Source organism: Lissotriton vulgaris, chromosome 3_1 (genome assembly GCF_964263255.1).
Source record: "Lissotriton vulgaris chromosome 3_1, aLisVul1.2, whole genome shotgun sequence".
NCBI classification, from domain to species: domain Eukaryota; kingdom Metazoa; phylum Chordata; class Amphibia; order Caudata; family Salamandridae; genus Lissotriton; species Lissotriton vulgaris.
In genome coordinates this window covers 264,131,980-264,159,928 of record NC_141689.1, presented here as the reverse complement: position 1 = coordinate 264,159,928, position 27,949 = coordinate 264,131,980, and the positions used below count along the sequence as shown (strand labels likewise).

The 27,949-nt window shown below is 41.1% G+C and overlaps 1 protein-coding gene across 1 annotated transcript in view; it reads right to left on the bottom strand.

Moving 5' to 3' along the window:
* DCC (DCC netrin 1 receptor) overlaps positions 1-27,949 on the bottom strand; it is a 1,223,862-nt gene that overhangs the window by 379,134 nt on the left and 816,779 nt on the right. The window contains exons 6-7 of the mRNA XM_086960395.1: positions 25,530-25,684; positions 20,397-20,517 (exon numbers count right to left, since the gene is read on the bottom strand). Of these exons, the coding sequence (XP_086816521.1) occupies positions 20,397-20,517; positions 25,530-25,684 (276 nt within the window). The remainder of the gene's footprint in view (positions 1-20,396; positions 20,518-25,529; positions 25,685-27,949) is intronic.

The following is a 27,949-nucleotide window of genomic DNA, read 5'->3' as shown; positions in this document are numbered from 1 at the left end:
TTTTATGTCCTCATACACCAAAAGATATTCTCGAAGTACATTCAGCTATTACCATCCACTGACAGCAGATGTACCCAGGAATGTTATAAAAACTCTGAAGATCTTATTGGAAGCACTTTTTGTAGATACCCTACTGAAGTAATGCAAGGTACTTTGTGTGAAAAGTGTTGCATCTACAATTTGCTTTGAACAGAACTGATTCTACTGTTTAATAACATTTTTATTACTGTATTGTGGATTTTTGTTGTTTGGTTTAGATAACGAATACTTATTTTTCTAAACTGGTGTGGTGTCCATTTGTAGTGTTTCCACTGTATTACTGTATGCATCCACAAATGCTTTGCACATTGCCTCTGCGATAAGCCTGTCTGCTCGTGCCAAGCCACCAAGCGGGTGAGCAGGGCTTATTTTAGAAGGGTATCCCCCTTACCCTGTCTAGGAAGAAGGGTCCCTACTTGGACAAAGAAACAAACCATTGCCAACTAGAGACCCCCATTTCTACCAGATTACTTCAACAGAATACCACTCTTACATCTCAAGGTGTGGTGCAGTATTGCTACAGCACAGAGTGATGTAAATCACTAGTTCCAAAGCCTTGCCTCTCCTTCTCTTTCCTCTTGAGAAAGGAAATCAAATTAACATTCAACATTTTTCACAGCAATATTATTCTGATCTGATGTAATGTAAGGCTTAGAGTTTCTGCATTGTTCACAGTGTCTGAATCAGAACCTAGAAACCAAAACCTACAACATGCATCCAATACAGTACAAATAGGTCTATAATTGTGTATTAACTAAATCCCAACCTCTCTAATAAATTTGAACCCAAACACCACAGAAGAAGAGAATACATTGTACAGACCACCTTTAATGCACCCGATACCTTCTGTGTCTATCATGTAGCTACTACTGCATTTAACATAAAGAATACAATGCACATATCCATTCTCATACATCCAACACAGATTTCCCATAAAATATGCTAACAGTGAACTCAAAACACCACTTCCCACCATGATATGCCATACACTACAGAACATATTGGACACAGCTCTGACAATGCATCTAACAAGGTACAGATATACTATATTCTTAGCTATCAGGGTTCCCAAAAGTACTGTTGTAATACCGTTCAAATTTACAGTGCAAGGGGCTTATTACTGACCTAAACAATAAGTATAGAACTAGTAAATCGTCCCTACCGGGGACACCATAATGGACACATAACTTTATGAATAAGTCACAACCACCTAAGCAAAAAACAGAACAGAACACAATGGCAGCAACACATAATTAAAAGAAACTCAGGCTCAGGCCAGCCCTCGAATCTATGGAAGTCTGTTGGAAACGCTCCCTGACCTTGAAAGTTATACAAGGTCACGCCACTGGCAGAATGCCTGTGGTATTAGCAGGGCCACTGGAATTATGTGATTCTATGTCTGCGCCTTTTTTGTGCAATTATAGATTAGCCACATTTGTCACATAATTAATCATCTGCTGCATAATCAGCAGATTTTACCCCAAAAATTATTTCTAGCTGAAATCGATCAAAGGTTACTATAAATAGGGTGACAAGTTTGGATGTAGGGATGCCCCTTCTGAAAGGTTAACTGATTATCTTTCAGTCCTTATTTCTTTATTTAATTGTTAAGTTGGTACTAAAGATGCAAAATCTTTGCCATGGCAGTGTTACCATGTGTAAACATTACAAATTAATAAAGTAATGCTGGTAAAATTGTGCTGCATTATGCCACATAATTTGCCTTTTCTTGCCGCACAATTTAGTGAACTCTCCTGCATAGTTTAGTGCTTCCCTGCCAAAAAATTCCAGTGACCCTGGGTATTACCACTGAGGGCATATTCACGAGTGATCCATGCTCATATCTATCTACCTTCTCTGTGAATCAGCATTTCAAAAATCTATTTTTGTGATAGATGACTCTCTGTACAACTCTGAATTGTGTAGACATGCCATCCCTGTTATTAAAACAAACCAATATTCTAAGCAATGAAATCTGTAGTTTGGTTATTGCACTTCAAACATATAACTGGAGAAAAAAAAACAAGATTGGAAAATGAAATAAATCCCTGGCTCTGCCACAGAGTGTAGCCACATCTGTAAAATTCATCTCATGTGCGCAAGGGATGAGGGTGCATGATGGATTGGCTCAGTCACAAAGTCGACTGTTGTCAAGCTCAAATTATTAAACAACTTATTTGACACAAACCCATGCTCCCTGTGTTTACAAAATTCATAAATCGAGACAGTGGAGTAGTTCATTGCAAGGAGCCTTGTCCTTTCAGAAAATCGACCCTTAGCATGCATTTCACAATGGAAAACGTTCTGCACCTTTCCTACCAAAGATGAGACTAGATAATGTGAGAGAGCTAGTCAGGTCTATATGTATAAGTGACTGAGTGTGTGTTATGCATGCATGTACGACGGAACAATATATGCCATTACCACACATGGCCTTTACAACATGGCTGTTTCAACGCATTACCATTATCATGTAGGATTTTACAATGATTATGCTTTTACCATGCATGCCTGTACACTTCATTGTAAAATCATGAACAGTAAAGGCATATGCTTGTTAAAGCTTTCAGAATTAAATGTAAGAATTTTGCAGGTAAGTACAAACCCTTTTTATGCATATATAAAGAGTTTTCATTTTCCTGTATAACACTTATATTTCCGTCGTAAAAGCATGCATGGTAAAGGCATGTGGCTGGTAAAAACATGCACAGGTAGGTACATACCCTATTTTGTGTATAAATAAAAATATAAATATATATATATATATATAAGCTGTTTATCATCCGCGCAAAAGACAGGAAGACCTTTGCTTACTACTATGTTAGGCGGGAAGGCCTGGTCAATTTTTAGAAGAGGTGGGCCCAATTTCATCCCCAGGAACTCCAACCCCCAGGGCCTGGTCACAATACATAGGGGGATGGGGGGCCACACTGCCCCACTCCCTGGGCCGATTTCGTTCCCGGGGACCCATCCCCTGGACCTGGCCACACGTCAATGGGGGCACGCAGCTCCCCTCCTCGAGCCCAACATTGAAACGCTGGGTGCCCTAAAGCCCACCGGGCACCTAATCAACAGCAATGGGGACCGCTGGGGAGCCTGCATGCCCTTGAGATCCCTGCTGGCTCCGCACCTCCTCAGGAACCAGCATTGCTCTCACACAGGGAGCTGCTAAACATGCAGCTCCCCATGTGTGAGAGCAATCGTTTTGTCTGTATCCCTGCCACTTTGACACCAGGCAGGGAAACAGATGAAAAATATGCTCCCTACAAACGGGAGAGGCTTGTCAGCTCCCGCTTGCTGGGAGCAGAGTTTGTGTTTTCTCTGACTTGGCGTGAGCTGTTAAATCTTCCGCCAAGTCATAGCAAACAGCTATTTCCCCATGGGTGCTAGCCCTGGGACATAGGGAGCTAGCCCTGGGGGGTGGCAGTCCCTAATAATGGCTCCAGGAGGGTGGCCTCATGTACCCCCTCCTCTTGTACTCATGGGTTGTCCCAAGGGAGGTGGTGGTCCTTGGGCCATATGTGGCCAAGGAGATGGACCCCCTTCCACTTGTATTAATTTAATAGGCCCCGGGGAGGTTGGCCTACACACATTGTTCAATGTTGTGCCCCTGGGAAGTGGTGGTCCCCAGGCTCTTCTCCAAAGCCCAGGAGGGGGTCTGCAGAGACCCCCCTATTTTTATCAATAAAGCCCTAGGGAGGAGGCTTCAAGAACCTCAGAAGGGGGTCCCGTACTCCTTCCTCCTATTTTAATGTCCTCAGGACCTGGACCACCCGGAGGCTCGTTTCAAAATTCATCCAAATGACATTAGCATTTCCATTTACAAGGGTTAACCCACTTCCACATTCTTTACCTCCAAAACCCAAGTCGAAGAAAAATCACATTAATACAATGGCATCAGATGTCAAATATGCATCCATATGTCATATCTTTGATGTCACTTTTTGAGCATTCGAGGAATGGGCACTAACCTATAAATTGATTGAGGTTAATTCATAACTGTCAAAAGGGAAATGTGCAAAATAACACAATAATCGCAGGAACAAAATTCAAATTCATATATCTCTACATAGCAGCATGTTCATGTAAAGTGCCAAATCTACAGTTTCCATAGCATCATGAATATTGTGCAAATTATGCAATATTATCAGCAACTAATAATATGTGCAACTATGCTGAGGGTTATCAATAGCTAAAAAAGCAACAATTTCTAAACAAATCTATAAACTATCAGCTAAGCATATAAAACACACATACCTATTCCAGAGATCTCAATCATTCAAGCTAAGTTTGAAAGACTTACGTTCAAATGGGTTGTTCACCCCACAAGTACTTCAACCTCCTCATCGCTGTTCAAGCCTACAGGGAATTTCGGATCTAGATCTGAAATATACCTCGACTCCAAGCATCTCAACTGCCACTGCTCACATTGATGGGTACTATTTCTTCCGCAAAGAAAGCAAGCTTTCCTGGATCACTGTCATGTGCTTCATAAAAGTGTCTGGCCACCGGATAAGTAAAATCTGTATTCTTGATTGCCCTCTGATGTTCCAGTATTTGCTTTCTTAGGGGAAAGCTAGTGCTCCCTACATATATGAGGGAACACGGGTAAACCAGCACATATACGCAGTGATCAGAACTACAATTAGGGAAAATACTCTTGTTCCCACAACTAAGTTGAAGCATGACACAGACCACCTTGCTATTTCACTGGGGTACAGTTCAGAAATCTAAAAATGGTGAACAGTATGAGGATTTTTGGTGGCGCTAAAGAGAGTAAGTGCTCTCTGGTGGAGCCTTCTCTTTGCACAGCATTTCGATGTCAATCATCCTTTCTGCCCTACAGGGGAACCTAAAAGGCGCTGTTTTGGACTTGTGGCCAAATTCTAATTCTCTTGACTCTGTTTACAATCCAGATGCATTGGATTATCATTATAAGTTACACCTTTACATTCTGGAGAAAGGTATAGCTAAATGTACTCCAACTGGCCTAATTGGGGTGGAAGAGTCATAATATCAAACCCAAAATTAATAATGAGGTAATTGTCAATCTTGCGAAAATGACATTGCAGAATTACTCTGTAATTTTTTGCGCTGAATGGGATGTTATAAACATGCCTTGAGAGTGCTTGACCAATATGTTTGACAATTGTATTGTACTATACACCGTCTAGATCCATTTTTCTGAGCATTTCATTTTTAGGGAGCTCCTCCTCAACCCCCCCAACCCACTGGAGAGGACCGGTCTTAATTTGCTTGCTGTACTTCCCCTGCTTTGAACAATGCTTGGTGCAGGCCGAGAGCTGTTTGATATCGCACTCTAGTTCTCGCTGGCTACAGATTTAACCGTTGCGGTGGGTGTTGGCACAGCCCAAGTCGTGTTACGGCTGCTTCTTACTTTTACATGCGTATACAAATTGATTTGCCACTGCTCACAGCTCAGAATGACTAAGGCGCCTTTTTGTATTAATCTACCGGCCGTAAAATTGCATGACAGCAGCTTCATTAGGAGCTGGTTTCGGCTGGAACGAGCTTCAGTGTAGTGTCGGTCAAGATGCTTGCCCCCTTTTCGGAAAACTTGGAGCTTTCGCCCTTGGCTTCAAAATAGGACGAAGCGTTGAGTGCCATGCTTCTTGAAAGACGCAAAGCCGTGCAAACTTACAACCCAATTCAGGTCACTTATTTCACGCTACACACACTTCCGCTACCTCAGAGGTCTTCAAACTTTTTGATGCCGAGACCCCCTTGTAAAACCTTTTCAGGGGTAAGGACCCCCTTCCGACAAAAGCTTCCAGAAACTGGTACTCCTCATCATCAACTTTTGACAACCATAAATGCGCCTGTTAGACCTCATCACATCCATCCATCATTCATCCACCCACACTTTCACACATCCATCCATCATTCATCTATGCAACCTTTTATCCATCCATACATCCATCCACCCTTTCATCCTCCCATCCATACATCTATCCATCCACCCTTTCATCCATCCACCCATCATTCATCCCCCACCTTTTCACACATCCATCCATGCATCATTCATCCATGCAACCTTTTATCCATCCGTACATCCACCCTTCATCCATCCACCCTTTCATCCATCCATCCACCCATCATTCATCCCCCCACCTTTTCACACATCCATCCATGCATCATTCATCCATGCAACCTTTTATCCATCCACCCTTTCATCCTTCATTCATCCACCCTTTCATCCTTCCATCCTTTATCCGGCCACCCTTTCATCCATCCATCCATCATTCATCCCCCCACCCATCATTCATCCCCCCACCTTTTCACACATCCATCATTCATCCATGCAACCTTTTATCCATCCATACATCCATCCACCCTTCCATCTATCCTTCATCAATCCACCCTTTCATCCATTCATCCACCCTTTCATCCATCCATTCATCCTTCATCCGTCCACCCTTTCATCCTTACATCCATACATCTATCCTTCATCCATCTATCCTTCACCCATCCACCCTTTCATCCTTCCATACATCCATCCACCCTTTCATCCATCCATTGACCCATCATTCATCCATCCATCTTTTCACACATCCATCCATTCATGCAACCTTTTATCCATCCATACATCCTTCATCCATCTACCCTTTCATCCTTCCATCCATCCACCCTTGCATCCATCCTTTCATCCATCCATCCACCCTTTCATCCATCTATTCATCATGCATCCACCCACCTTTTCACACATCCATCCATACTTCATCCTTACATCCATCCATCCACCCATCCACCCATCATTCATCCACCCACCTTTTCTGTGCCTCTCTCATGGGGGATGGGGGGGCAGTATCTCTCTGCGTCTTCTTCCTTCTTTCCCCATCATGGGATGGCATCTCTGTGCCTACCTGCTGGGGGCGGGGGACGTGTCACGGGACCTACCTCTCCAGGCGCGCAATATCCATTGACCTCAAAGGGCTACACTACAGCCTGCTGCCCCAGCCCCCCTCCGCCCCAGCCCCCACTTCCCCTCCTACCCCAGCACGAAACGGCTTCAGGGACACACACACACAGCCACACCTGTACTTGACAGGTCTTTAGAAGACCTTTTACTTGTTAATGAGGCTTTGATGCTTTTCACACCTCGGTGTGAATTAGGCCTCCACCGTGAGCACCCTCGATCAGCCCAAGCCAGGAACTGCACTCTGACAGAATCTGCGACCCCCTTCCAAGGACTCCACGACCCCCCTGGGGGTCGGGCCCCACAGTTTGAAGACCTCTGCACTACCTGGTAGGAGTCGGACCTTCCTCGCGCTCCCCACAATCATCTCCCATGCAGCCACAAACGTTTCACTGCACGCCTTCCATTTTACAGGCACTTTTGTAAAAATTGGCGAATTTTTACAAAAGTGCCGGTTTCGCGAGCACTTTTGTAAAAATCACAGCATTTTTACAAAAGTGCCGACTTCGCGGCAAACCGCGAAATCGGGAAATCCTGGAGGGTCTGATTATAAAAGCTGCTTATTCTTCTCTTATGTTCATCTGAGGTGATAAATTTATTCCATTGAATTTAAGTTAAAGCGCTCTGAGGTGGATGACAATCCGAACGGAGCTTCCAAGTTACAAAACAGACACACTTATCTGTGAGTATTCCCCTGCCCCAGGGGATTCCACAAGGCTCAATTTTGAGCCCCACTCTTTTTAACCTCTATGTGGGACCACTGGCTGAATGAGTGAAGAAACATAAGTTGTCGATTGTTTCCTATGCGGATGAAACGCAGCTAATTGTACTGCTGTCTCAGGATAAGGATCAGGCAGCAATCCGCTTTTCCAAATTTCTACAGGAGGTGGCAGACTGGATGTCGATCCTCTGCCTAAGTTAAATGAGAAAAAGACAGAGGTAATGGTTGTAGGCAAGGCTCCAACCATATGGTCGTCCACGTGGTGGTCTGAATCACTGGCCCAACTACCTACCCCAAAAGCAGAAGTAAAAAACCTCAGAATCTGGTTTGATTCTGAGTTGACATTTGACAATCAGATTCAGAGGGTAGCAGGGAAATGCTATGGGGCCATGAAAATCCAGAGGAAAGTCCTTGACTTGTTACCATTGAATGCCTGGAAAACTATAGTAATGCGGTAATAACTTCCTGATTGGATTACGGGAATGTACTATATGTATCTTAGCGCTACAAAAAAGGACTATCCAAGTGTACAGAATGTGGTGGCTCGAGTGGTACTTAGCCTTTCAAGAAGAGCTAACACGAAGAAAGCCCTGACAGTACTACACTGGCTGGCAGTGGTAAAGAGAGTTGTGTTCAATGCAATGTGCTATTATCACCGCAATCTATTAAAGAATGGACTAAGGTACCTGCAACCACTACTAACCCAATACATCCAGGACGGAGTTTAAGGTCTATGGGGAAGGCACTGGTGACAGTACCAAGAATATTTAGAGAAAGAATGGGGGCGCGCTCTTTCATGGACCTTGCGGCAAAAATCTGGAACACCCTGCCAGTTTCCCTTAGAACAGAGCCATGCAAAAGTAGATTTCATAGACAGCTAAAGACCTGGCTGTTCGCCAAAACTGAATAAGTGCAATTCGACTGGTCATGCAACTTGCAGTCGCATCTTTCAGAGCCTATGTCTTAGCGCTGGGACACATTGGTGTTGTAACCAGGCGCTCTACAAATGAATAAAATGAATTAAAACAGCCTTGCAGGCCTTACAGTGGCTGCACTAAAAAAATAACTTTGCTTTGGATGGATAGCCATGTCTCAGGTTTTCAGGCTTTGGTAAAATAGCTGTTTGTTAACCCATCTCTGAGAGTTCTCCCTTTCCTGTATGTTGTATGGGGAGTTATAGGAAGTTCTTGTCCTATCACTAAATCATCCTTTATTATCAACACATGTTTACTCATCACATCTCTTAAATTATAAGACGTGGAATTATAGCATGTGATGAATCATACTTCAGAATCTTCTTTGTCTGGCTTACTATTAGGGTACTGCAATTGATCCCTAGTCAAATATGCTGCTTTTATATACACACACATTCATATATATTTATGCATGTGGTTCACAAAGAAATCTGCTTTCAACTGATTTTTCCTACATTATGGGAAAAGTTTCGGACTTTCAGTGGATTTCATAAGGATCATAGGAGTACCATGGAAATCTATGCATGCCAAAAATTTCTTTTGATTTTACGGTACAGATTTCTTAGATAAATAAGCTTTTGTGCTTTTAACATTTGCATTTCTCCATGGTTATCATATTTTTATAGGAGGAAACTCCATCTCCTATGCTCCCTTAAAACATGGGGCTAGTACCTCTCCCATCGCCGACCTGAAGATGCACATCAGGCATAGAAAAGGGAAATGTGCATGCGTGCCGTATTTGAGGCACTGCTGGTGAATAACCACAAACCTAAACATTTGTGTATGTTCTGACAACTTTGCTGTCAGGATTCTTTCCCAAACTGACCCTTGCATTTATGCTACCCAAATGAATGCATACAAAGGTGCACTATTGAATCAGGATTGGGAGTTAACTTGTTTAAAGTGAACATGTGCGTAGGGGTGGGTGGTACACTCTGCTCCTACTGTGGAGTTTGTGGAGTTTTGCCCACTCTGCTCTCTTCTTGTAGCACAGAGTTTTGAAAACACTCTGCCAACCGCCACATGGTGGAGTTTTTTATCACACACACCTCGACAATGGAAAGTTGCCAAGCACACCCGACAAAAACAAGTGCTCGTCCGCCTCCAAGTGAGAATTCTCAATGTGTGTGGTTGCTGCAGGTCACTGCCAGTCGCGTTGAGAAAGCGGCTGCTCACGTTGAGAAAGGTGTCGCTTGAGTAAAAGATCTACTGGAGTGGCAGAAAGAAGCAGTGACCTCTGGCGTGCTGTGTGGTGCCATTTGCACTGATTTTACAGCACAGGACAAGCTCCCGGTGCTAAAATTCAGTACATGCAGCGCAATGTACCAAAACTCTGGCGCTCATGGAACTCCGCAGAATTTTGCACAGTTTTAAGGTAACTTCACGAGTTCTGCCCACCCCTATATTTAGGTTCAACTCATGCGTGGGAGACAATTTTTGAATCAGGTCTAGTTTCTAATTCTGATCGTGCTAAGTGACCAAACGCAAGCTCTTTTTTCATGAAAAGTGATGTTCCAGTCTCAAATATATGAAGTAGGATAGAATGAAAATTAGATTTCAATGGCCAATATTAGCACCTACCTTTTTGTTGTTTCTTACAAAGGGTCAGTAAATCAAGATGTGACTATTTTATGCTTTTAAGGATATTTGCAATCCCAAGTAGTTGCTCCATTTGCATCTTTTCACAGGCAATATGTACTCTGATTGCCACGTGTCAAATTTAGTACACATTGGTGATGATGTATTTAGTTACAGCAAGCAAATACATTGATGGACATGAGAATGAATAATAATGTGTAGAGCATGCTGATACGCAGGGTCTCCTGGCAGTAGTACCAGGTGCTAACATAGCCTTGTTTTGAGAATAAGCATCACGTCAGTCGGTCCCATAAGAGAGGAAACACGAGATTACCAAGTCTTTGTGGGGATAACAGAAAAATCACACACGCGGAGGTGGGTGAAATTAGTAAAGGGAACTCAGAGAAGATTTGAGGGCAATACTAGACAGAGTGTGGAAGGAGTGCTGGGTGAAGAGCCTTTGAACCTAGGCAGTTTCTTTAAAGAAGACAGCTTGCAGGCAAAGTGTCTTGAACAGAGAATTCTAAATAAAGTCTTGGACTTAGCCACATTTTAGACTTAAGTGGAGACATTCTTGGCTGTTCCTATAAACGCTCGTTGATCTTCTGCACTTCGCACAGATTGATTTACACTTAATTACAAATGAATGCTTTGCTTGAGTTCTTCAGCTCAGGGTATGAATACTTATCTATTTTGCTGTGCAAGAGATCAGTTTGATTTAAAAAATCTTTAGACCTGATAGAAAAACAGATAGTTGTAAATTTGCACCAGCATATTTGCACTCTTTGTGGGTGCAGAATCATTGACCACTAACAGGGTGGAAATGTCCAGGGAGGCGTTTGTGAGAGCTTACAAACTGCTTTGTTTTTGTGTATACATAAACTATGCAGGCTAATCACAACGTTGACGTCAACTTCCTCCACCACCGTGGGATTAATTTTATTATATGATTTTGCGTCAGATTTAGAGTAGAGAAAAATGATTTGCAACAACAAGGCCAGCTTTTGTAAAGGCTGATTTCCAATGGCTTTGTGAATCAGTTTTACTTTATTAGAGCTATTATTAATCATAAGCAATTTCAACAAAACGTCAATTATTTCATAAAGTTAGGGTTTCTGCTTGATAAGTCAGAGCATGTTCTCGCCACATCAGTTTCTCATTGAAATGAACGAGAACACCAGGCAATGCCGGGGATTGCGGCTGTCTCTCATAGAAAACTTTCAATTGATCTCAGTCCTGACTTCCATTAACTCTCCTTCGGTCTCTGACACTCAATTGAGCAAAAAGGTCAAGAGCGCCAAATGGTTTTGAGGACTGTGGGGTGTTTTTTTTGTTTTCAAATCTTTCTCTCTCCAGAAGTTACTTGCTAAACAGTACTATAGAAATCAGCACTCCAAAAACATTTTTTAACTGATCACTCGAAATGGTAAGACAACTGCAGATTGTTTCTTCTGTGGTCCAGGAATATAATTAGGCATTGCACTACATAAAGTCAGATCACAAAAAGGGTCTATGCGCTGCCGATTGTCAATTCTTCAGGACAAAAACATCCCAAAGCGCTACTCATTTTTATGTTTTTTTCAAATATTATTATCCTGCTTTTATGCATTCAGAGAAAAATTCTTTTAATCTACTGATAAATGCATTTCTTCACTCTGAATCATAACATGCTGAACAAAATGGAAATTGAAAGGATACAAATCACACATAAGCCTTTGATCAAAATATTATGCATGATCTGGTTTCAGGTTGGCATACGCTTCTGCATGAACCCAGATGACTACAAGCTAATAGAATGTGTGACATACTTCATGCAAGGGGAGAAAATCCCTGATTAAAACTGTGAGACAGGAAACTGTTTGTCATGGAGTAAATTGGATTTTCATCATGTTTCTCTTAGGCCAGCAACAAATGCCAAATTGGATCAGCCAATTTCCGTGATCTTGTTGCTGTGGTTAACCGTCATCGGAAGCCGGTGGGACAGCCAAATGTGAGTCTGGCCGATGTCCAACTGTCCTTAAAATATAAGATGTCCATTTATTTACAAGGTTTAAACAGGGAGGGCGATGCTCTTCGTTCCTTGGTCAGCCCTACCGCTTAATTTATATTTATCGCACACGTCCCTACCATCTGCACATGCTGACCTGCCCAACATCCCGGAGGGAATGAAGCGGCATTGTTGGAAGATCTGATTAAAAAGCCACAAAAAGTAATCCATCATTTACAAAGAGAGATGTAGACAGTTCGAATGGCATCCTGGAGCTATCTAGGATTGTCTCTTCATTTTCTCCTTTCTGTCATTCCAACCCATGGCAAATATAATCAGCAGTGACTATGAGCACAGAATTTACTGACAGCACTTGAACGTTTAGCCACCGCCGGCATTAAATTACCTGGTTCCCTCAAACCTGATCCCGGTGATGGATTAAATTTACATTAGAGGACAGGAAGGGGTCTGTCCCTCCAGGTTTATAGCCCTAATGCATTTCACAAGAATGATCTTAATGCCAGGTTCATTCTTGATAAATTCTTGTTGACGGACAGGTCACAAACTATGGATGTTGGGCCGAACAAGCAAAGATGCAAAAGTGTATTCGTGAGTGACAATTTTGAAAGCTAGTTATATTGCTTGGCTAGAAAATTGGCGTATTTTTGGCCATGAAATACATTGATAAATATGTAAAGTTACTGCCATTACATTTTTAAAGAAATAACGTGACAAATGCTGAAAAAGAAAACATGTCGCTTACTGCTTCCTTTTTTCTCTGTGATTCCTTCCTTCTTTCTCTATATATGTATGTGCCCCCATCATAACCCTCTCTGTCTTCCTCTATTACTCTTTATTCCTCAATGCACCTCTTTCTGTCATCATCCATCTCTCCTCTTACTTTCCCCATTTCGCATCTACTTTATGTCTTTACTTTGTACAGTTATCTCTTCCTCTCTCTTTCCATTTCTCTTTGCTCTTCCTCATTCACTTTTTTTCACTCGTACACCTCTGTCTATACCCGCCGCCATTTTTAAAAACTTTTCCTTTTCTCTTCCTTTCTCCATGTTCCATTCTCCCTTCCACTGCCAAAATAAGTGAACTAAGCTCTCATTTTGAGTTTTAAAGTGTTATAGTATTGAGAGCTAAAACGTTCAAGTGAGTCAAAGGCACATTATTTGACCGTATTTATAATGGCAAAGTACTGCCATATTTAGAGCGGTGGATGAAAATCAGTATAGTTGAGGCAGTGGGGATAGGGGAAGGTGTGGGGATGATCAGAGAGGAGATGCTGTCAGAATCATGGCAGGAACCCAGTCTAGTGATTATTAAGATAGGATTTCACTTGAAAGATAATAGCTAGCGAAAGGGGAGGGTAGAAGAAGGGCACAGCAGTGTGATGTACTTTCCAGGGGGTTCTTGTAATACTTGCACACTGATGGTTTCTGTTTTTTAAGAATTTCACAGTGATAGTTATGAGAAAGAGTTAAGTCACAAATCATATCATGAGATTCACTGTGTTTGGTGCAAGACCACAAATGGAACTTCCCAGGAATCTACATGAGGAACAAAACAAACTCTTCACCAATCACTTTCCTAATACTGATACTTTCAAATAATTTTTGATTTGTTCGCTCACATCATGGACAGTGCTGCACTCAGACCTTCTGGGGATAGATTACCCTTGACGTAGCTTTAGATATAGGGGTAGATTTACTAACATTTTACTCAACGCAGCACAGCAGTCACAGTTGTTGTGCTGCGTTACATGAAAGGAAGAGAGCAGAACAGCACTATATCTACTAAGATATGGCAATGTTTTTACCCTCATCATCTGCTGGTTCACTTTAGTCTGCTATGCCCCATTGTACACACCCTTATACAAGCATAGGTTTTATACTGGTTTCACGACAAAAAAATGTATATTGGGAGACACCCTTTTTAGCGAAAAAGGGAATGGGTTTGTGGTCAACAAATATCAAGGGGATCAAGTGGGTAACCTTTTTTACCTCATTCTTGTTCAAATTGTTTCCAATTAAGAATACTCAAGGGTTGCAATTGAATTGTTTAGATCATTGATAGATTTGTGAATTTGTTATTTTGTGGTGTGGGACTCCAAGAATTGACCATACTCACAGGTTACCATAGAATACGGTTCAACAGGGGGACTATTCAGTTAGTCTCATCTGTTACTAAAAACCAGGAAAAGGGATCCCCCTGATATTTTTATACTGGTTTAATACTTTCCCACTTCAGTATACAGTTCACCTTGTATGCTAATTGAAAAAATGTTTGAAAAGTTAAAACTTGCTCCACTGTTACTCCTTCCTCAAGGAGGCATCATTTCTAGCCTGGGTGCTTACCAAAAACAACACTGCTTTGCAGTGTTTTGATCGGATTAGGGGAGCCTATCCTGCTTCCTCTTCCAACAGAAGCCAAAGAGAGGATGGATGAGAGGCGGCGGCCAAGCCCCCAACCCGGCCGGGAGGTCAGTGATTTTGTTTTTCCCTGGTTCATCCTAAACCTCACCTCCCCGCCCCACTACTGATCCATGGGAGCATCCTTGCCTGGATCCCTGGGCTGTTGCTGTCTGTCACTTTTATTGCAGCTAAAACTGTGCCTGCGGCGCATGCAAATAACTTCATTCTGGGACACAAAACTAAGGGAGTTTTATCTCTTACTTTAACATACTCATTTCATTTAGTCGAAGTGAGCTATCGCACTGCTTTTGAGCCCTGCAGACAATATTTTAGTGCTAGCTGTTGTGGTATAGCTACCGAATCTAAAAGTGTAATTTACTTCAACCATCATGGAGCTCTCCCTATGGGAAAGTATAGGGCAATTTAAGAAACTCAATAGATTTAAAAATCATTATTATATTTCAATGTAAATTATAAGTATTTACCAATTCAAAGCAATAAGTATTTTCCAAAAACTAATAAAATAAAATAATTTAATAAAATTAAATATATAATTTCCAGAAACGAAAAGAATAAAAGTATGCTGCAGATGACTTCCTCAAATTAAATTTGCATTAAATAATAAAATTAATTACATGTATATATATTACATTATACAATATATTAAACATACTTTTCTCACCCCTGCAGAGATTTTTATGTCTGTTTAATTTGTAATAAATATGGTTAACCCTTATTCAATTAATGTAAATAATTAATTATTTTTTTAAAAACGTCTATATATTTTTTTGATTACGTTCATTATTCAATTTTTAGGAAACAATAAAAAACTATACATAACTGTTATCATTTGCAATGTATCCATATGTGCAATATGAATGTCAAAATAATTAATTTAATATTAAAATAAATAATTATGCCAATACAGTGTTATTTAAATGTTCTGTCTCCTTTGATGCCTATTGGACAGTAGCGGTCGGCAGTAGGTGTTTCTATAGGGCGGTGACGTGGGCAGGAGGAGGGGCAGGGTGGGGGGAAATAATGTATGGATTACGGAGTTTTACAGGTAAGTAAACATTTAAATACATAAAACGAATTTCGTTGCGCACACTGCATCACCAAATGTGATGCAGTGCGCGCAACGAAATTCGTTTTATGTATTTAAATGTTGACTTACCTGTAAAACTCCGTAATCCATACATTATTTCCCCCCACCCTGCCCCTCCTCCTGCCCACGTCACCGCCCTATAGAAACACCTACTGCCGACCGCTACTGCTATTGGAGTATGTTACAGTAAGCCAATTATGGTTCTTACCTTAGTCCAGGCCTAAGCTGGACTAGATTCAAGCTTGTTTCAACACTTTTAGGGCTCAAGTGACTTTGATGTGTATTTTGTGAATTCCAATGATCTTACTCTTCTGTGGGTGTGGGATTTTTATTAACGTATCCTGATGTCCTGCATCTTACTAAAGAGGTCCAAATGGCAGCCATGGTCTTCCTCACCACTTTGGACTTAAGTAAAGCATTTGATATGTTATGTTGTACTTATATATGGGCCTGCTTCTTGTGGCGCACTCTGAGAGAGTAGGTTGTGTTCTAATACACTATTTCCATACTTAGTCCAGCACTGCCTGTCCAACTGGCTGACCTCCAGAGCAGTTGCTCCAGTTTATGCAAGGTGGAGATATGTTTGCTTTTGTAGTTGAATGAATGTTCCTTGCTAGACCGGGCATTGGGGTTTGTATTGTTACTGTCTTTCTGCCATACATTGTGTAATCATATTTCAGGGGATGTGGGAGGTTTGACGAGAGGCACTGCTACATATGTTCTCCACTCACTCTTTATATGTGAACATTTGCAAAAGTGTTTAAAATCTTAACATGGAATGTCAGGGTTATGGGCTCAGCTCAAAATGTCACCATATTCAGTCCCAGCTCAGTCGCTGGAGAGTCCACATAGTTTATTAATTAGTGGCCCCCCTCTCCACTGTGGAATCACTCAAACTATGCATGAAGTGGAGAAAACATCTGTTCGCTACTACAGTCTCTATCTTTGCCTTAGGAGAGGCGTTGTGGTGCAGGCACAAACACCCTTTGATGGTGTGTAGAACAAATTAGACAATAGTGGTTGTTATGTATGTGTCTATGGGAACCTAGGAGGTAGGCAACTAGTGTTGGGTAGTGTGCATGTTCCTAATATGGAACAGGATGCCTTTTTATCAAACTTCTCCTCCCTTTTGTCTGACTGGTCCCACTTTCCCTGGCTGATCGGAGGAGACTTCAATGCAGTTATGGACCCACACCTAGATCATTCCCATCCTCTCCTCCCCAGTGATCCAGCGAGACTGGGTATTAGGATGGTCATTATTAGACACATGGAGGGAGCTTAATATAGGAATCAGAGAATGCTCTTTCTACTCCCCACCACACAAGTTATATTCTTGCCTGGACCATATTCTGTGCCCCTCCCATATGTTGGTGAATATCACTGCCACCATTTACTTAGGTAAAACCCTGTCCGACCACAACCCTGTAGAGCTTGCCGTGTCCTGAGATTGAATCCCTACCCCAACCCCCATGGCATTTGCAGTCTCTTCAATTAGAGGAAGCTGTCTTCACAGATACTCTGGCTACTGGTATCACTTATTCTTTTGTAGGCAACACTGATACTACCTCCTCCCATATGATAGAGTGGGAGGCATTCAAAGTAATCACATGTGAGGTGCCCATATCTTCTATGTGACGTGCACAACTCTTCATCTTACACAACATCAAACAACACACCAAATCACACCTGGGGGAGCATGCCTGCAAGACAGCTCATGATGATTCTCGAGCAGATGATCTACAAGAAAGTCGGATTCAATATGAAGAACTACTAGAACGCCTGAGGGTCATAGATTATAGCTGGTACACACAAAAAACACAAACAGATGACAAGGCAGGAACGCTATTGGCACGTATGATACATCCACAATTGTTCCCTACCCCCATTCTCTCAGTGGGCACACCTGGGGGCACCCACTGGACCACCCAGGGAGATATAAATGCAGCATTTGGGATTACCATGCCAATATCTATGGACCTCGCACTTCCTGTCTCCTGCTACAATTGCTACTTTGGACTGCTTGACACTTTACGAATAGATTTCATATGGGGCATGGGAAGACCCAGAGTCAGTGAGCCTACTCTAAGTGCAGCTACCACCTGGTAAGGATGGTTGGGTGTCCCAGATTTACATGCTTACTGTTACGCATGCTAAATACAATGGCTGTCTTATTGGTTATCAGGATTATGTTTAACTGATAGACTTCACTACTTGAATGTTGCGACTGGGTGCACCACATATATTGTTACTACTGGGAGCAACACACCACTCAGCTTACCATTACTACTGGACAATACACTTACATCATGGAAACATGCTCTTAAATACCTAGCTGCCCTCTCAAATTGCGCCCCTAATATACCACTACAAGGACTGCAGACACCAGTAGGTTTACTCACATCCCTTGAGTTGGATCTCTGGGAATCTGCCGGGTGCAAATGATAGGAGACATGTTCGCCGACAGGCAACTCATGCCACACCAGGAATTTATTCAGGCTCACGGATTGTCTAACATCTCCAGGTGCATCCGCACACATTTGCCTCTAGCGGGGACAGAATCAGAGACACACTTTTTCATCCAGGCAGTATACAAAATGGGCACAAGTGAACACCTAGTAAAATGGCTGTATAAAGGCCTGCGCACTCATCTACACAATTCATTGACACTCCTTAAACCTCGGTGGGAGGAGGACCTTGGTTGTGCCTTACACGATTAAGAAATGGCATTTTCACATTGAATATCCAGCATGTTACCTCTCAATTCCTAGCTCAAATGTATCCAAATCTCACTGCTACACAGAGCTTATTTCACACCTCACAATTACCCAAAATATTTCCCACAGTGTCCCCAAACTTCCCCAGATGTCATGTAGTTTCTGCAGACCTATTACACATGCTGTTGGCATGTCCCTCCTTGAAGTCCTATTGGGCCGATGTCCTTTAAGCCTTGGCGGGGGTCTCCCACTGGAACATGTCAGAACACTGTCTCTTGGGTTTGTACCTACGACCCAAGTACTCTAAAACCATGTTGTGATTTGTTGACTTGGCGCTCCTACTCACCAAACAACAGATCACCAGATGCTGGAAATCCACTCAAAACTCCCATTGTGTCCAGCTGACAGGAAGAGGTCTTACACTGGGGCATGGCCAAGGGCAAAGCACTACCTATAGAGGACAATAGAGGACTTTGAAAGCAGCGCCTTGCCTTAATGTTGGATGGTTTATTGGAAACATTCACGTCCACATGAATGTTAGTTACAGACATGTAGATAGGGAGATGCACCAACCTCATAGGCATTTGTCAAAACTGTTGCTAAGTGGCAGAATATGCCTATGGTCTTTGAGCCGGTATGTGCTCCATGTTAACCTCACATTAGGGGTTTCGTTCCCCTCGCTCCCCAATGCTCTCCTATCAGTACTATTCCTCAAAATCACACATGGCAGAAGGCTAGTTGGGGTTACGGTGGGAGTACAGTATTAGTAATTTGTTTAAGTTGCATAATCTCAGCAATAGTGGGATACACAGTTTCAAAACATCCCTTGTATCCATTTGTAAATGTAAATTGATACTTGTATAGCGCACTACTCACCCCCAAGGGTCTCAAGGCACTTGTACGAATACCTCTGTGGAACCCATCCTGGCTTTCCCTGTGAGGCGTCCACTCCTGGGCACCCCCAAGGTGGAGGCCAGGCATCCATAGCGTTGTGGGGATTAAGCAGGCCCAGAGTTGCAGAGTGGGACTCCATGATTGGAATAGGCACTGAGGCAAGAATTATCAGGTCCGTGGAATTTTTGAGCCCAAGACCCGCCGAGGCGGGGAATTGAACCCTGGTCCCGGGCTAGACCTCTGCATCAGGGTCTGCCACTCTAATCATTGAGCCACACTTCTCCACTTTGAATATCCTTTATGTGATGTATCAACTGAAATGCCCACCACAAAGTTTACGATGTAAATATCCTTGAATGTCTAAAAATGGCGAAGGACTCAATATGTGGCATGCATCGTCCTTAAAAGTGCAAGGAATGTGAGAAGGGCACTGTTAATGTCTATTAAAATCCACAATATTCCGTTCCATCTTTGGTGTTTTTCCCCCACATTCACGCTCCTCACCCATCCGAGGGCACTCCCATGGGAACACACATTTACACCTACCTACAAAGACTATTGTTGACCTGGTGATATTTCTGCAGTCAAAAGTGACATCTATGATGTTGGAAAATAAGTTCATTCCGATTCTGCGACTCAGTATCACTGATTTATATTTGCAGATGACACTTTTTAATCTATATATAGTAAACCTTTTGTGACTCTGCCTCTCACCAAAAATGAGTGAATTAGAGGGTATGTTGATACACTCAGACAACATGAAATTTGTACTGTGTTCTCAAACAGATACGTCAAGAGTAAACGTGCTTAACAATTGAAATCCTGAGTAGTTTTGACACATGGCCAATTTGTTCTGTTTATATCTGTTTCTGCATATTGGAAATTCGAAGTGAAAAGCACACAACCCTAAAAGCACTTTAATTTGCTCATACTACATACGATATTGCCATGCAGCATTTCATAAAGCACTATGCAATAAACCTTATCAAGGTCTGTCATTCAGTGCTATTAGAGGTCCTCCTACCAGGCTCTGGGATGACCAGTTGTGCGCTTGACTGTACATTCCCAGCATCATTTTCAGCTAAACACTGGTAAAATCCCTCATCCGACTTTACAAGGCCAAGGATCCTCAGGTTGCTTCCTCCCTAGGGAATAGAGGAGAAAAAAAATGAAATTAGTGCCAATAAAGAAGGTAAGCAACAGGAGCGAGCCAAGACTGAGTGAAAGACAAGTGAAATAATTCGAATATTGAGGGAAAGAGATGAAAAACGTAGTGGAAGAAACATGAAGAGGGTCTCTAGGAAGTATTGTATTTAATGCTAGTCCAAGGAAGATAAGAAAGAATAAATTGTGATATTGTATTAGGCAAGGTTGCCCAATGAAAGCAAATAATGAGAACAAATAAGAAAGGGAGAAAGATGGAGGATAGAAAGAGGGTAGGAAGAAAGATGGAAGGAAGGAAATAGGCAAGGGAGGACATGTGAGAGAATCAAAATGGGAGTCAATGAGGAAGGGACGGGTAGTCAAGGAAAAAGGGAACTGAAAGTCGAAGACGAGGAGGAACGGAAGGTGACAGGGTTAGTCAAGAAGAAAGAAAGAAAGGAAAGTGAAAATGGGAGGCAAGAAGGAAGGGAAAGTGACGGGGTAGTCATGAAAGAAGGGTAAGTGGGAGACAAGGAGGAAGGGAAAGTTGCAGTCAAGGAGGGACAGAAAGTGAAAGCAGGAGTCAAGGAGGAAGGGAAAGTGGGAGCACAGGAGGGATTGAAAGTGAAAGCAGGAGTCAAGGACATAAGGAAATTGGGTGTCAAAGAGAAAGAGGAAGTGGGTATCAAGGGAAAAGGGAGACGATGTGGCTTAACATCTATGGCTGTGGGTCCCAATTCTGGGGAACAGGGTTCGAGTCTGCATCCACGCTCAACATCCTGTAATTCTGGACAAATCACTTAATCTCCCGGTACCTAACAAAAATGAATGTGTCCTTTACATGAGCAACTGGTGCTCATGTAAAGTCCTCGGATACCTGATCAAGTTTGTGCTATATAAAACTCCGTGGGGGAAAAAGAATGAACGAGGAAGTCAAAGAGAAAATGAGAGTGGCGGTTAAGGAGGAAGGTAAAGTGGTAGTCAAGGAGGAACCAAAAGCAGAAGTTAAGTAAAGAAGGATAGATTGAAAGAGGGAAGGGATAGAAGGATTTGAAAGCAGGAAGGTTGGAGGGAATGAAAGAAGAATATATGGAAGCATGGAGGACTGAGCCTGGGCTTGCTTTATGGGACTTCAATTATGAGGTAAGCAAGCAATACTACATTATAATTATTTTGCTGATAAAATAAAGCAAGCATTTGAAATGCATATTAACATGCAAACAGCTTGAAAAAATGAAATGTAGTTTTTTTCTTCTATGAATATATTTGGTTTCATCTTAGAGATTGGATATAAACAGGCATCTATCAGAAATCTGTTGAAACCAATTTTATTGCAGGATTTTGGCATACCACAAGCTGTTTTCTTCAAAGCAAGTTCTGTTTTCAGATAAACGTTGTGCTAGCCAAATATCCTTCCTTATGCTAGTTGAACCATTCGTCTTGGGATAATACCATGAGCAGACCACAGGGAGGCAAAATTCATTTGGCATTTGCTGCTATTGGGCAGGGTTTCAGTTTCCTCCTGCTGTTGCCAGACAGTGGAAAACAAGATTCTCTGAATTGATTCTAATGAGACGGTACCACTTAGCAAAGAACAGAATAGATAGATTTAGGAAAACAGGTGTCAGACAAATATGATATATTTAAGCAATTCCTTGCAGGAGCAATTTACACATTTCTTAAGTAGCAGGTGCAGGCAGGTGACTTTTAATAAAAAGATTTCCATCAATACTTTTTTCATTCTATTTTTGCCTGTTGTAATCATTGCAACAAAAACAAGTGTTGATCTTATCAGGACTGGATTATGGAAACATCATCTACTGATGGACATTCACGGCTTCTATGAGGCACCTGCAAGAATTCAGAACTCTACTGCCAGGCTCCTATATTATCTTCCCAAATATGACTTCCTGTCTTACCTTCTTTGCGAACTTCACTGACTTAAAGTGGGCAAATGCATACAATTCAAAGCCCCATGCTATATGCATAAAGTTAGGTTGAATACTAGTCTACTCTACTTATAAGAACTTGTGGCACCATAACAGCCAACTCACTCCCTTCGGTTGAGCAACCGGTACCTCTGTATGGTCCCCGAGTCGTATTTGCCCACATGGGTGGTCACTCCTTCTCACATTTGGGCCCTAAGCTTTGAAACATCATGCCCGAGTACCTGAGAAGTTGCCATTCATTGACCACTTTCTGTACACATCTTAAAACCTGGCTGTTCAGATCGTTTTAATTTGTTGCCAGCTCCTACCTCTTTTGTTGGAGGGTTGGAAAACTCTGTCTGGGTAGCTAAGTGCTAGTAATAATAAAGCAGCTCAACTGGCAGAGAGCAACATGCAGAAGCACACGATGGAGAGAAGAACATGGAGTGCTGGATAGGTGGAGAAGCACAAAGAAAACAAGCACCAGCAGCATGCTGGAGTGAGAGCAGCAGAGAGAGATGGAGAAGTGCACGAGGGAGAGAGCAACATGGAGCATGGGGTGAGAGGAAACGTACACCAGAGACATGGAGAAGCACACATCTCAGAGAGCAACACAGAGTACCAGATGCCTATGTTTGGGGAGAGCACACAATGGTGAAAGCTGAAAACCAGATGCACTCAAACAGTGTAAATCAAAAAGAAAAAAAAGGTTCCCACAAAATGGGCAGTGGAATGATGCACGTCATGCTAATCAAAGGGGAGGGACAACACAAGTTAAGCCAAGGAAAGCCACTCAGAACCAAGTCAAAAAGAGTGATAATAAAGCAAGCAAATGGTGAGAAAAGGGTGGGTTCTGAGCACTGTTAGTTCTTGGTAAGTCTACAATAAGTTTATCACTACAGGACAGCTTGCACTGTCTGGCAGGTGAGACCTAATGAACTTCTGACATTTTGTTTTAAGCTTAATATATATTTCTCTATGTCTCATTTGTACACCCATTAAAGAAAACTTCAGTAAGTGTGTTCTGTACTACTCACAGGATTTGTTTCCCCAAAATGCATGATGTATTAGCAATGGCATAATTCGCACCTTGAACATCAATCATAGCAAAGGTTTGAGCCCTATCCCATACTCATCTCCTACATAGGCTTCTATTTGCTGATGAGATAGTGGGGTGGGGGCAAGGAGTGAAAGCGAAAGTAGAAGTGCTCTTGTCACTCCCTTCATGAACCCTGAAATCATGCCCAGTAATGACAAGGACAAGGTTGGTTGCAGCTGTTAGCTGACTACCCTAAAGGATGGCCATGATGTTGCTTAATAGAACCCAAGGGTTCTTCAGAGTTGACACTCATTGAGCAAATGCAATTAAAGCCATGAATCCGTTTTTTTCAGCCATCCCCTCTCTATATAGTTAAGCCATGCTTTGTATGATTCTTTGTAAACTTGGCTCACCAATTGTATTTTGCAATAATTAAAAACTATTGAAATTTACTAGGCTGAGTAACATACATGGCAGGGACATGAGTAGGTAACACCAATCTGCTTTTAGTTACATGGATCAAAACTGTTAAAACTTTCTGAACATTATCTTTGGAAGGGCAAAACTCAGTTCCACTTAATCCGCATGCCAGTATTAACCTTGACTAATGGCAATCATTGGTTCGTAATTTGCCGTTCAGGGAATATATTCCAAGTCATCAAAATGTTAATTGGGGGCACTGCTGAAGACAACATCTAAGAGCAAAGTCGCTGTCACAAATCCAACAAAAGATACTGCCAAAAGGAACATTTCAGGAAAAATGTAATTGAATCTCATGACACACTAACAGTTGTTAATCCTTATGGAATCACAATAGAGGGACGTAAGAAAACTTCACAATTAAATATTCAGGGAAAATAAAGTTATCTGCATAAAAGCTTGGTTAGCGTGCATAACAAGTTAAAGTTCTTACCCTATAAATGAACACTTTTCAATGTACTAAAGAAAATGAACGTCAATTGAGACTATGTCACATTCCTGGGCTATCATCACTAATGCTCACATTCAGAGCAAGTGAGGAAAAATAAACCTGGAATAATACCAAACATATCTGGCCTAATGAAAGCCTCCAAAACTAAAGGGAAACAAGTCGCAAATGCCCCTTTTTTCACAGAGTCTTAGTACAGTAAAGATTTAGAAATCATTTGCCATGCTTGAGTGGTAATAAAAGTGAAGACCAAATAAAGGATAAAATATATATTTTCTTTTTGTTGCAGATGTGGGGTCTGCTTTAGCAAGAGCCAGATCTGGGGAAAGACAAAGCTGTTCTGGATTTCATACTGGTCATGATTTCAAGAATCCAAGGAGAGTAAACATTACCAAATGGTAGTCTGAGAATGGATGTTTAATATCAATCTGTGAACAGAGACCTCATCAAATAATTTATGGAGAAGTAAAAGTCTAGGAAGCCAATGCCTCAACGTCAACAGACAGCTCAAACTCCCATCAAATTAAGAAATGGGAAAGCATAAAAGACTCCTAGACTAATGACACACTTAAAGGTCATATCTAAGCCAATCACAAAGCACATTCGGCCTGATTTACAAAGGTTGTGTTTTGAATAGTGGTGTCTTACTAAAGCCCTAGGGGTGAATAGCGCCTATATTTCCAGGACAGATTTGTAAAGCTCGTTTTAGTGAGAAGTTGTGTATTGCTCCAAACTTAAATTAGATTTTCATGTGAATTTCCAGCAGAAAGACATGCATAATCACAGAACATTAAAAAATTGTCAAACAAGCCCTTTATGAGGCATATCAACCAATCAGAGTCTCCCTTCTTTTCGACTACTCTAAATGCATCTGCAAGTTTGGATTATCTCAAGACTTTATTGCGGCAAATTTAGGTGCAGTTTTGGGTTACAACATAAATTGTTTAAGATCAAGTAGTAGAGAATATGAAAGTGGCACTGATTGGATACCACAAAGTTTTATTGGGGGAGTCAGTTGAAGATTAGGGTAGGGCAACATACAGCAAGAAAAAATGATCGAATCTTGCATCTACCACTAAAAGCAGAAAATAAACATTAAAGGTTCAGGAAACTAATTACCACAATCTGAAAGTAGTCACTGGGAATGACAACTTCGCCGTTCTTTGTCCACTTCAACGTCGGTGGTGGCTTTCCAGAGACGGAACATTCAAACTCAATGTCCATACTCTCGTAGGCATATAAGTTTGAAGGATGATTTAAATATCGTGGTGGAACTGAAAATAAAGAAACAGAGGACTGTTTGAGCATAAACTTAACTTTATAATATTCTCCTACAAGGAAAATTTTACACTTTCCAAATAAAATTGATCTGAACATCTAATGCAAATGTTATTGTTACAATTTAAACATTTCTTCATGTTGCATTTCGTAAACTATATGCTAAACCATAGCACAGTGTGTGTCTGTTGATGGTTTAGAATTTAGAATTCTGGCAGTTTACAAACTCTCATTGATTACACACTAAATTGTTTACATTGGAGAAATAAAACAATTTCTAAAATAAAGTATTACTTATTTTACAAAAATCTATTTTACAAAGTACAAATGTAAAAGAAATGGATCAATTATTTTCCAAAATAGATTCAATCACGAAAGCAGCATAAACTTTAAAAAACAGATTGAATTAAGAAAAACTAATTCTTTGAATACGCAATTTGTTAACGGATTTGCAAACCTGTTCACATGGCAAACTTTGACTATTGTCTAGACACCAAGTAGTTTTTTCAATTTTCAACTCCAATGTCAATTACTTAAAGGGCCAGATGTATCAAGATACACTTTTGCGATTCTCAAATAGCGATTTTTAAGGAATCGCTATTTGAGAATTGCAAAATGGTATGTATGTAGAAATTCGCTATTTTTTAGCGATTTCTTAAAATTCCTTCTTTCCGATTAGCAAATTGCTAATCGCAATTAAGGAATAATTTTCCATTCATTTCTATGGGCCAGGAGGCCCGTAGGAATGAATGTGAAATTATTCTCAATTTGCGATTCGCAATTTGCTAATCGCAAATTGAGAATAATTTCAAGGGTGCAGGGGTGTCCAAAGGACACCCTGTTGCACCCCTGAAATAAGCATGGGTGCACATCTGGTGCATCACATAGCACTTTGAAAAATTCAAAAATGGGCATTTCTCAAGAAATTCGCAAATTACCACCAACTTGAAGTTGGTGGTAGTTTGCAATTCCTTAAGGACAATTAGCACATTTTTTTTGATTCATACATTGCATTTAAGGAATCGCAAATTTTGAGATTCCTTAAATGCAATCGCAAAATAAGGAATCGCAAATTTGCGATTCCTTATTTTTCACTGAAATTTGCTACATACATACCATTTTGCTCAAATGAGTTCGCAAACACCGAAATTCTGCGAATTTCGGCGTTTGCGAACCCATTTCAGCTTCATACATCTGGCCCAAAAGTTTTGAAAAGCCAGCTGACCAGCATTTATTCAATAGTATGGGAAATAATATTGGATTATGTAAAATGTTACCAACTAAAGCAAAAACATTTGTCCAGACTTATTGATGCAGACAGGATATTTGGACAGACCTACATAACAAGTGTGTTTTGCCCTAGTTCTTTGCTACAAATATTAGGACTGATATACGAATGAGAGGTCCAGACTTACAAGTCTCTCTAGTGTGAAAAAGTCCTTAGCTCAATCCTGTTCTTATTTTTCGTGATTCAAAAAGTGCTCTAGTGTTGTTTGGAAGGTACTAAATTGTACTAATGAGAATAGCATTGCAAGCATTTTTGCATTTGTTACACCATCTTTAATTCATAAGAAACACTAGAATTCATAATAAAATACACTCTACAAAGCGATACAAATGTAAATATCACTGGTAAAATGGGTAGTAAAACATAACTTTCAAAGCCAGTGACACCACCTGGGGACATACTCAAGCCCAAAACACATGTTGTATACATTTTTCAAGAATGTATTCAAGGACACCTATATATTGTTTGAGCATTTTCAAAATATGCATAATTTGCAAATGTGTATGAAAATAATTTTTGATAATGATGCATATAGGTGTAACTGCTGAACTAATGATGTAGTACTTGGAAGAAGTTTCCTATGTCAATTAGAGCTGTAAATAACTGTATAAATAGTTGTGCCATATTTTCGTGTGATATGCCATTATTCTTAAAATAAATGCAGTTTCTAGGTTTCTACTCGACTTGCTGCTGCTCATTGCCTTTCTAAATCAGTGTTGCGCTGCAAAATCATCTCTCCCCTTGTTTCCGTAGAGTATGAAGTGAGTAGTATCAATGTAATAGCAATATACAACATTGTTAAAAAAGTGGGTATTGAGAATAAAGCTTCCACAGTGTGCTCAAAATATCATTTTCAAGGGCGTCCACTGGAAGTGTTAGTGTAGTTGTGCTTTTTCTATGAGCCGTTGTTTGAGAAATATTTCATTTTGGTTATACATTTCCAGAGTGCAGTTGAAGAGGAAGCAAGTGGAAG